Raw genomic sequence first — 12,182 nt, 5'->3', positions numbered from 1 at the left:
TATACAACCTTTTGACTGTACAGTGAACCCCCTGTATTAGCGGGGATACGTCCTTTTGTGAATAGGTCAAATCATGGATGCAAACCCCTCTAAAAACATAGAACTGCCCATTTTGATAGCTTAAACCAATAAAAACCCTGTAAAAATGCTTATACCTGAGTATTTTAATAGTTTTATCACAAAAAGTGCATTTATTCATGAAAATTATATGAAAATACAGTAATTAGTGAATATTTCTCAGTGAAAAATACCGTGAATGGGCGAATTTTCCGCGAATGATGGCTAGATATGTTCCACAGAGAAACCCGCGAATGCGTGAGTCCACGAACCATGAGAACGTGAATATGGGGGGTTTACTGTAGTCTGTTGACCACGCTCTTAGGTTGTTCAAGCCCTTTTCTTGTGGGCCCCCATATCAACCAGTCATCTATGTAGGGTATTAGTTGTAATCCTTCTTGTTTGAGTTCTCAAACAATTGCCGTTGCTAATTGTGTAAAAAATATTCTTGGGGCAATGTTCAGCCCCAAGGGAATGACTTTGAACTTATACATATCTTTCCTTATCCGGAACCTCAGGAAGGGGCGGAAGGGAATGGTGACAGGGACGTGCCAGTATACATCTTTCAGATCTATAGAAACTGTCCAAGTCCCTTTCAGAATGACTGAACGTACTTGGGCAATGGTAGTTATCTGAAACTTGTAGCAAACAATGTGCTTGTTCAATGTTGATTGGTCGAGGATCACTCTGTTCGGAGGAATCCTTTTTGGGGACACTAAAGAGATGTGCTTGTTTCTCTATGGCTCCCATTAACAGGGCCTTTCTGTACATAATCTTCCAGAGAGGGGTCTGGTTTTTGGAAGAGTCCCTTTAAAGGAGGGGGAGGGATGAGGTCATTTCCACCCCAGCCCATTTAAAAATAATGCTGTGTCCCCAAGGGGAAGACTTCCATTGCCTGTGGTGTCATCAAAGTCGACCCCCCACCATACAATTCCTATTGGTATCTGCCTCTTCTTCTGACTTTGCCGTTGATAGGCATTCCAGGTGTTGCTTTTCCTTTTCCCCTATAAGAGGGTCTTTGGACATTGTGAAAAGGATTTCCTTGTTGATGCTGTTGTTGTCCCTTTGTAGGGGAGTTGTCCCTTCTGACCACCTACCTGTCTTTAAGGAAAACTTTTGGTGTGACTGAAGGCTTACAGGATTTTTGATCATAGCGAGCCTTTTTTGGGTTGGTTAAAGGGAAGTTTCGGGGTTTTTGTTTCCTGAATCCCCCTTTTCCAGAAGAGCATACTCTGTACAATTCTGCTGGCAGGCTTGCTCGTTAAGTTTAGCCAAAACAGACTCCTCACAACAGAAGGGGTTGGAATGTAATAATGAAGTTACATTGGGAAGTGACTTGTTGAAGCCCTCCAATGTTTCCATTTGCGCTTTTATGTGCCACTCTAGAAAGTCACAGAGTCCTTCCCATAAGGTTCTCATAAATCTTTTGGTTGGTGGCAACTTCCAGCAAGGTGGTTAAGGTTATAATACTAAAGAAGTGGATCCTAGCATGAAATTCTGCCAAAGCTGTCCCCTCTGAGATTCTTCTCAAAGGAGTCCCAAACTGCTGCGTAGCTATATCTAAAGGGAGCTTTTTCCTTTCAAATGGGGGTTGTAGCGTTGCCCATTCTTTGGTGGAATTTTTCGAAACTGGGATAGCCATGGCAAATAGTTTTAATTCTGCCAATGTCTCGTTCTTTTATTCACTACAAAATTCTGAAAATCTGCCTTCACATGATTAATAATTTTGAAAGTGAAGGGACAGATGGCTGGGGCTACTTGGTGAGCAACTTGGGTCTTATTCAAGATGGAAGTAGAGGTCCATTTTTTGTTAATCTGGTAAAGGGTGTTTTCTATCGCTTTTAATGCTATAGGCACACGTAAGAGAACCATTTCTGTTAGTGGTTTCTCCATGTCTGGTGAAGGTGGTACCAGGCGCTATACTGTATTAGGGAATGCTGCCCTGTCTCTAAATGCTTCTAGTAAAATCTACATTAAACTAAGAATAGAGGATTTCTTAGAGGGTTCTCGCTTAAACTATTCTAGGCTACTGCCTATTTTAGGCTTATTTAAAACTTAAGGATATAAAATACACAGAAAATAACCATTTTATAATCTGGTTTTCTGTTTTATGTGGCCGAGACTACCCTTTTAACTGATATTCGGCCACCACTGGTTTTAGGCTACTGCCTGTTCTAGGTTTATATCACCTTTAAGGATATAGGCTACATAAGACCCAACTAGTATGTAGCCTTACAGATAGGCTGCTGAGTCATAAAAACTAGGTTATTTTATTGAGCCTAGGATACTATTTATATATAACCCTAGGCTTATTTGTTCTTTCTTAGCCTAGCATAGGGTATTGCCTAATCCAGATTATTATACAACACTTTTAAATGCATAGGCTATATAAAAACAGAAACTTGCTACTGTAATATGTAACGTATACCCAATCCTAGGCTATTTGGTCTACTACAAAAACAGTAATTCACTAATGTGTAACCTTATAGCTAGGCTATCACTTACTATAATCTAGGCTACTGACTAATCCAGATTACTTAATTTACACTTAAGGGTATGGGTTACATAAAACACAATTACCTTAGTATGTAGCCTTAAAGGTAGGCTACCATCTCATCCAGCACTGATTACTATTTCATCTACTGTAGTCCTAGGTTACATGGTCTAGGCTAACAATTTAGTCCAATAATAGGATGTTTCATAAAAAGTTATCACGTAACTTAACATAAGGTACTGCCTAGTTCTGGAATATTTAGATCATGCTTAAATATACGGGCTATATAAAGGGAAAAAGTCTGCAGACTGTTTATCTAATCCTAGGGTCCTTGGTGTAAACTAAACTGTTGCCTAGGCACATATCAGGATATGTCTTAAAAGGTTCTTACTTACCTTAACTTAGGTTACTACCTAATCCAGGTGATTTAATTCACCCTTAAGGATATGTACAGGCGGTCCCTGGTTTTGGCGGGGGTTCCATTCCCGACAGCGTGTGACAATTTAAAATCACCGATAATAGCACCAATCCCTGGTTATCGGCGCTGATAAGTGGGGATCAGCGCCAATAACTGGGGATCGGCACCAATAACTGGAGATCGGCACATACTGATGCTGAAAATCCACTTATCGTCGTCACTAGACAAGCGCCATAAAACCTGATCGCTGATAACCTGGGTCTGCCTGTACTGTAATCCTAGGTTATAGGCTACAGACAACATCTACTATAGTCTAAATTATTCTCACTGAATCTGATGTAGGCTACTGCCTAGGCTATTGCAGACATCGTTATCTGAAAGGATTATCTAAATTAATAATAAATTGTGGAACATTTCTTCAGTTAAAACTTTAAATAGAATGACAAATTCTTCAAAACAATTTGCACTTTTTACAATAAGTGATTGTAAGCAAGCGCCAACCATGTGCTAGCAAGAAACACCGGTTTGCGGCTTTCACACACGAATTAATTACCCATTCCACAGTTTAAAACTAAAAATTTTAATTGGAACTTAAAATTAAGCACTTAACTTTTAATTTTAGATGTTTCTATGATCCTCACTAGTGAAAACGGACAATAAAAAGCTGAAATAAGGAGTGCTGGCTTTTGGTGAGCTTCCTTGTCACTTGACCAGGAGAGTAATGGCTCCTTGTCCTGTGCCAGTCAATCTGCAAACATTATGGAGGAGGCGCATGCGCAATAGTCACTTCTCCTTCTTGCAGGTTTTGACGTTGGAAAATGGGGTTAGTTGTTGTTGTTGTTATTGTTGCTGTTGTTGTCATTATTATTATTATTATTATAAGGGAATAGACCCTCTCTTAAACAGGTCTTATTGAAAAGGATGGCTGTATTATGCAAATTTATCTTATACAGGATCTTTTCTATTTTCCTTATAATTCACTTTGCAGGCTCAGCGATGTTGGTCAGCAACAGGCCAATATTCATATTGGAAAAAGGATAGTGTGTGGAATGCGAAAAGTCTTTTATTGAAATATTCAATCAGAAATCTGTGGATTCCTTCGTGGCCTGGATTCAGGTTCTTCTACTTCAGGTTGTGGTACCGTCGACATGTTTCGACCAGCTTGTTGGTCATCCTCTGGACATGGTTGAGAAGGATCTGGAGAAACAAGGCACTTGGGTATTTATAGGGGGGTGTCTTGATTGGAGCTGAATTATGATTGGCTGCCTGGGACAGGTCATCTCGGGTGGAACCTTCACTCCCATGATGTTCGGGCTCTTCTTGGGTGTGAGCGGCATTGTAGTGCTGGGGATAAACAGGAAAATTTCGATCCTCAGATGTGGAATTTTGATTCGCTCGTTTGCTATGGGGGTCACTCGATGCAGGGCTCCTGGCAGCTGTGGGGAGAAGAAAGGTTTCATGCGTAATGTTGAGTGTTGGTTTCTCCTTCCCAGTGTGCAATGCTTCCAAGAGGCGCAGGCAGTGGTGGTCTGTAGTTCAGTCAGTTATTTCCATATTTGTGATTATATCTTTTCTTGCAATTCTCTGGTTATGGGCAGTACTGGCATGGTTAAAGATGGCTCCCTCTTGGGCGTGGCAAGAAATCCTCTTGGAGAAATGCATGGTGGTCATACTGATGTAAGAACCGAGGCATCCTCAGACAGGGCATGAGTACTGATATACCATGTTGGTTTTCATCAAGGGGTCCTGCTGAGGGGGGGGCTGGATTGTTACGCACCACCAGGCTGCTCATCTTTTTGCCCCTTACCGACCGGAACAACTACAAGAGTAACATCATCGACTGGCACCTGAGGGAGGTGGCCAAGCAGCTCAGGGAGAAGATCAACATCACCGTTCGTAGGGCTGACAAGACTGCTGTTTTTGTCCTCATAAACACCGAGGACTACCATCGGAAGTTGGACAATATCCTGGTGGGTAGCACCAAATTTTGAAGACTCACTAAGAACCCTGTTGACAAGATCAGGCGAACAGGATCATAGAGACAGTCAACACCGCCTCTAACGCCCTTCACCTACCACCAATCACGGGAGACTATGACCTGGGGTATATGTACGAGGAATGTTAAAACGCACAAGCAAGGTACTCCTCTGTGCCCCATCATCCGTCAGATTCCTGCCCCAACGTACCAGTTGGCTAAGAGGCTCAATGCCATCCTAACCCCTTACATCCCGGGTAGCCACATCCTGGAGTTGTCAGCAGAGTTCCTGGAGGCCCTAAGAGCGGCAGCCCCTGAGGATGTGTTGCTTTGAAGGATGTGGAGTCCCTCTTAACCAACGTCCCTGTCAATGAGACCATCCAGATGATCTTGGACCTTGTGTATAGGGACCCCAACACCCATTCCTAAACATCCCTGAGCACGCCCTCCTGGAAATATGAACCAAAAAGGCCCCTCTCTCCAACCATCATGGCCAAATGTACACCCAGATCGACAGGGTGGCAATGGGTTCTCCCCTTGGAGTCCTCTTTGCCAATTTCTATATGGGGACTGTGGAGCAAAGGGTATTTGAAATAGACCAGCCAAGGATGTACGTGCGCTACATCGACGATACCTTTGTCAGCGCCAATTTGCACGAGGAAATCAAGAACCTGAGGAGTGCTTTCCACAACCATAGCTGCCTCAGTTTCACCATCAAACATAGCCAAACCTGCTGCCTCCCCTTCCTTGACGTCCCTGTGGAGCAGAGAGAGGCCTCTTTCTCTATGAAGGTCTACACAAAGCGGACGAACCTATGTATGTGTATGAACGGGGCGAGTGAGTGCCCCGAGAGGTATAAGCGCTTCACCATCAGCGCTTACATCAGGAGGGCCCTATCCCACTGCTCCTCATGGAATGACACACGAAGAAATGGAACACGTAGCCCAGACCCTCGTCGACAATGGACACCCAAAACGAAATATAGACGAATATCAAGGTGAACATCAATAAATGGTAGCAGCAGGAACCACGTCCCAATGCCCTGAATGCATAGAACTCTTCTATAAAGGACAATTTCATCATAAATATAAAGAAGATGAACGAGCACTCAAGAACATCATCGAGGATAATGTCTGCCCCGCTGACCCCAATAAGAATAGTCATCTGGTCATTTATTATAAGAGCAAAAAGACGATCAGCCTGGTGATGCGTAACAATCCAGCCCCCACCTCAGCAGGACCCCTTGAAGGGAACCAATGTGGTATACCGGTACTCATGCCCCATCTGAGGATGCCTCGGTTCTTACATCAATATGACCACCATGCGTTTCTCCAAGAGGATTTCTTGCCACGCCCAAGAGAATTGCAAGAAAAGATATAATCACGAATATGGAAATAATTGACCGAACTATGGACCACCACCGCCTGCGCCTCTTGGAAGCATTGCACATTGGGAGGGAGAAACCAACCCTCAACATTATGCAGGAAACCTTTCTCCTCCCCACAGCTGCCATGAGACCTGCACCGAGCGACCCCCAAAGCGAGCGAGCGAATCAAAATTCTGCATCTGAGGATTGAAATTCTCCTGTTCATCCCCAGTACTACAATGCTGCTCACACCCAAGACGAGCCCCAAACATCAACATGGGAGAGAAGGCTCCACCCAAGATGACCTGGCCAGGGCAGCCAATCATAATTCAGCACTGATCAAGACTCTCCCCTACAATAAATACCAACCCAGGCACTTTATTTCTCCAGATCCTTCTAAACCACATCCAGAGGATGACAAACGAGCTGGTCGAAACATGTCGACAGTACCACAACCTGAAGCAGAAGAACCTGGATCCAGACCATGAAGGAATCCACGGATTTCTGAGTGAATATTTTTTCCAGTATGAATATTGGCAAGTTGCTGACCAACATCGCTGAGCCTGAAAAGCAAATTATAAGGAAGATACAAAAGATCCTGTATAAGATAAATTTGCATAGTACAGTCATCCTTTCCAAAATTATTATTATTATTATTATTATTATTATTATTATTATTATTATTATTCCGAACATGAACCCTATTCATATGGAACAAGCTCATAGGGCCACTGACTTGAAATTCAAGCTTCCTACAAATATGATATTTATCTGGAAGAAGTAACATGTGGTAATAGGAAATACAGAGTAGTATTTTCATAAATGTTTTTCTTTTACTTAATGTTATACAATATACCTGCACACTACAAAGTTCTCCATCTTTCTCTTATCCTATACTGTTGATACTGTTAACTGATCATATACTGATTGCATATAATTTGGTAAATAATCAACTGTTTATGTTAAATATTGTCAATGTTTGTGGCTGACAATACACTGTTATAGATCTCAAGGATTAAAGTGTCAAGGGTTATTCACTGATTTACAATTTTGTGGGGGCTGGTCCCCATAACCCCATGAATTTTCAGGGACAACTAAAACTGGGAATTATTGTTCAACAGTAAAGTTCTTACCTGTAAGAGAAATGAGCTATTGTAGTTATTCACAGTAAAGTGTTTCTCAGAATTCTGAAGCTGTGTTAAATCAAACGGTTCATTGGCAAATCGAATCCAAAACCTCCTATAAACAGCAACCTGAAACACAGTTCTACAGTACTTAATGTTTTTACACTATTGTGCACATAACTGTATACAACAGGAACAAATTAACACCAAGCTTACAAAAAAATGCAGAAATGATATCATTAAAGATTCACAATACTATCAATCAATGCTTGAACCAATTAAATAAATTTAATCAAAATGCAGTTTATATAACTTACATTTAATATTAACAAACAGATAAAAATCGTAATTGTTTAAAAATTCAGGCCTTCATAAATGTGGACCTTCATACACAACGTGGTATATGCAGTACTAACCTTGAGGGGCTGGACACTGAGCAACATAACAATGTAACGCACATCAAACTTCACATCAGCATTAATGTCATCACGATGGAATAGGACAGGATCTGATATATACTTCTGAGCAATCTGAAATATGAGGTACTCTTGGTAAAGATTTCACTTACAGTCAGTTCACTGTACAGACAACTAATGTGCAGTTCATACCGCTGGCTCAAAGAAACCTTGTAGGTAGCAAGGCCTAAAACATGATTCACATAGGGGGAATCTACACTCTCAATCCTGTATTTGGTCATCACTTATAGTGAATCTGACTTGTGTAGCACACAGTAGATAATAATAATGGTGCTTTTCAGTGTCTCCTCAGCCCCAACTGCACTACTTTCTGCCTTTTACTTTCCATCCATTCTCTTTTGTCTCTCTACTTAGCTGTTCAGCTAAATCAGCTTTACTTTGCTTCAATTTTCACCTTTAAGAACAAATCCTTGATATAGGCTCTATAAGAGTCTATGAAATTTAATGTGACAGTATCTCGCTAAACTTATTTATATTAACAACAGTGATCTACATCATCAGCTGGATTGATAGCATGTAGATTTTACTCAATGATGCCAACCCAATCAAACCTGACCTATACTTCAATGAACATCTGCTTTAGTATAAATTCATTGAACACAGTTTTTATAACAAATATTTTTGTAAATGACAGCAATTGTTTTGCCCTATGGTACATTCCCTCCAATGCAATTTGGTTCAGGTTCCTCACTTTAAAAGTGAAGATTCTTATGAAGTAGCATTAGATGGTTAGTTCCCACTTATAGGTTATCTCGCTCATTATGGTAATTTTTTTTAACCTTAAAGGACGGGCTAAATATATATTAAGCACACCCCTAGACTAGGCTAAATTTAAGGTTGGCCAGTTTAAAAAAAACACATCAATGGTTAGATGAAGATATACATATGCACATGGTATAAGAAAAAAATTCTAAAAATTTTTCTGAACCATCCAAGAGAAGTTGAAAGTTAATATTTCCTTTACCAGGACAGTCGTAAAAAATATGCTAATGTTACCAAGTTATGTTTTTTATAATAATTTTTTCATTTTATTTTGTAAAACTATAATTACAGCCTACACAATATCATAACAGATAAGAACTAAAATAAGTAACAAATTCTGAGTATATTTACTGTAAAATATTTATGAGACGTCCTGGGATGGAGAGCTGCAGTACATTCTCCCACGACATCTCAAGGCAAACTGATCTCTCTCTCCTGTACCGACTTGCTAATAGAGTTGCTGCAAGAGTTGCCATGAGTCATTTATAACCCATGGAAGTGATCTGACCACTTTTCCCGCAAAATTCGTTCAAACTGTATAGCGTGAAATGCTAATCTTCACAGGACGATACCCGGAATTCACACTAAAGCTATGAATAATTGTCAGTTGATGACGCCTACTCATAAAGGGCTAAAGAATGTATGTGGTCACACACTCTGAATCAAAGAATATGACAAAACTAAACAAAAGTTTGTAATAGTATCTATTAACCATTTAACGCCGACTGGATGTATTTTATGTTGACAAAAGTTGTCTGTCGGGTGCCAAGTGGACGTAAAATACGTCGACTACAAAAAGTTTTTTAAATATTCGCAGAAAAATACTTATAGGCCTCGTTTGCGAAAAATTTTAAATCATGCGCCTTGAGGGATGCTGGGAGTTCACGGATCACGCTGCTGTTTTGTTTACAAGCGTGACCCAGCTGCACATGCGCGAATTTCTTTCTTATCCCAAAAGAAAGCATCAGCTAACTCTGCTGAAAATCTCAGAAATTCTTTAGTCACTGTTGTAATTTTTGCACCATTTTCTATTAGCCTTTACATAAAGTTTTATATATGAAAATGTGCACAATTTCATGTAGAATACAACAAAAAATAACTCATGGTTGTATCTTTTATCAATTTTGACATTTTCATACAAATCACAATAAGTGCCAAAATTTCAACCTTTGGTCAACTTTGACTCTACCGAAATGGTCGAAAAATGCAATTGTATGCTAAAACTCTTACATTCTAGTAATATGCAATCATTTACCTTCATTTTGCAACAAACGAGAAGTCTCTAGCACAATATTTCGATTTATGGTGAATTTTTGAAAAAAACTTTTTCCTTACCTCCACGCGCGCTAACTCTGCTGAAAATCTCAGAATTTCTTTAGTCACTTTGTCATAAGTTTTGAACCATTTTATATTAGCCGTTACATAAAGTTTTATATATGACAATGTGTGCAATTTCATGTAGAATACAACAAAAAATAACACATGGTTGTAGCTTTTATCAGTTTTGAAATATTTTCATATAAATCACAATAAGTGCCGAAACTTCAACCTTCGGTCAATTTTGACTTGACCGAAATGGTTGAAAAATGCAATTGTAAGCTAAAACTCTTACATTCTAGTAATATTCAATAATTTACCTTCATTTTGCAACAAATGGGAAGTCCCTAGCACAATATTTCGATTTATGGTGAATTTTTGAAAAAAACTTTTTTATGTTCGCGCGTTACGAATTCATGCATCATTTTGTGATGATATTTTCTCTGTGTTGCTTTGATCGTTTTACAATTTGTTATATACCAAAATCATCACAATTTAGTGTACAATAAAATGAAAAAAAAAAATAGCTCATTAGCTTTAACTGTTTTGCTCACAGCGCGATTTGTATACAATTATATATGAAATTTTTTTTTGCGCTGTCATATATTCCAATATTTATATATGATAATAATGATATTTTTTTTCATTTCTGATGGTTGCATACTAAACTTCAGGCAATGACAAAAAAAGGAGCCAAAAATGAACTCTTAATCTTAAAAACTAAGTGTGCTGTGATTTTTTAAAAAAAACTTTCTTTCCGCTTTGGCGCTAACTCCCAAACCCCGCCGGCATACGGCAGACACTTTTGTAAATAGAGACTCGGCGTTTAAGGGTTAAATATAAAATATTAAAATGCCTGAGTGTAAGTAGTCAAGAATGGCTTCACCTACATTTGTTCCTAATTCTTTGAAATCACACAAATTTCAACTGAATATACACAGTTACCCATTTCCAGCCCCAAAAAAACTAGGCCAGAGAAGTGGTATTGAACTAGCAACTTGCTACAGTGGTGACCAGCAGGTTATTTATTTACTATTTCCTCCTAACATCACTATCTTGCACCAGATAACTTGATAACGTTGGAGACAGTGGTATTACCCTGAAACTTTTATCACATTATCCACATGTCTGTTGCTCTAGAATATTTAACATCAACTAGCTTGTTTCTACAATATTCAAGTGTAGTTTTGAAATCAAAGTGTGGAAAATCATATTTATATGTTTGTCAATGCTTCCAGCTAAACTGAATCCTAGTGAGCTTACCTTGGGTCCAGTACTTGGCAAACGTAGAATGTGATTCAGACTGTTAGTAACTGTGTGATCGAGTCCTCGAGCAAGGTTCCAGGGCTTCACTATCCAGTGATTATCTTCACCCCTAGTGAGTAAAATAACAAAGCACTTGGCAATACAATAAATTTAACAAAATTAACACTAATGTACTCAGTGCAATTTTTTAAAAAACTTATGCATGACTAATAAACATAAGAAATTTAAATACAGTAATCCTGGAATTATCTAGATTAACACAGACGAGGCCCTGCTGCATATTGCAACTTTTCAGACATGATAAAAAAATCTATTTCCTCATGTGGACTGAATTTCTTTGCAATTCTTCATATATCATGTGGATCTGGCTCTGAAATGCTTTCATACAGAAAATTTATAAGAATTTTGTTCAATTACTGTACTTTTAAAAAATACACACAGTAAAATACTTAGATCAGTATACTGTAATCATTTCCTTAAGTGGACTAGACTTCTCTGAAATTTTTTACCTAAAATATTAAGACGATTTTACCAAAACTGTGGCAATCTTAAAAAGAAAAAACTTAACTGCAATTACAGTACATTCAAAGGTTAAACATTAATGAATTACCTTTTATCTCTCCTCTGAAAATATGAAACAAATTTTGCCAACTCTCTTTTCAGACAGTAAGTAACAGGAAACCATGAGGGGTTTTCAATTTCAGTCTCTCCTTGCTTATTATCTTGCTTGCATGCACGACGACATATAATTGCCAGGAGATCTTTCACTGTTAGCACATGTTCACAGGGAAACTGGTTGACTCTGCGATGAGGAGTATTTTGTCGCAAAGCCCTGTTGGATATAAATATTCATGTAGCTTAAATCTAATTACATAGTCTTAAAACATCATTAAAAAAAATTATATTTTTTCTATACAAATAAACACA

At 38.9% G+C, this 12,182-nt stretch overlaps 1 protein-coding gene across 1 annotated transcript in view; it reads right to left on the bottom strand.

Annotated features, from left to right (window-relative positions):
- Positions 1 to 12,182, bottom strand: part of TTLL12 (Tubulin tyrosine ligase-like 12) — a 99,806-nt gene that overhangs the window by 43,776 nt on the left and 43,848 nt on the right. The window contains 4 exon segments of the mRNA XM_067084220.1: positions 7,444 to 7,563; positions 7,851 to 7,964; positions 11,253 to 11,364; positions 11,866 to 12,087. Coding sequence (XP_066940321.1) covers positions 7,444 to 7,563; positions 7,851 to 7,964; positions 11,253 to 11,364; positions 11,866 to 12,087 — 568 coding nt within the window.

Source organism: Macrobrachium rosenbergii, chromosome 41 (genome assembly GCF_040412425.1).
Source record: "Macrobrachium rosenbergii isolate ZJJX-2024 chromosome 41, ASM4041242v1, whole genome shotgun sequence".
Lineage (NCBI taxonomy): Eukaryota > Metazoa > Arthropoda > Malacostraca > Decapoda > Palaemonidae > Macrobrachium > Macrobrachium rosenbergii.
The sequence above is the reverse complement of the archived record's forward strand: the minus strand, read 5'-3'. Positions and strand labels throughout refer to the sequence as shown.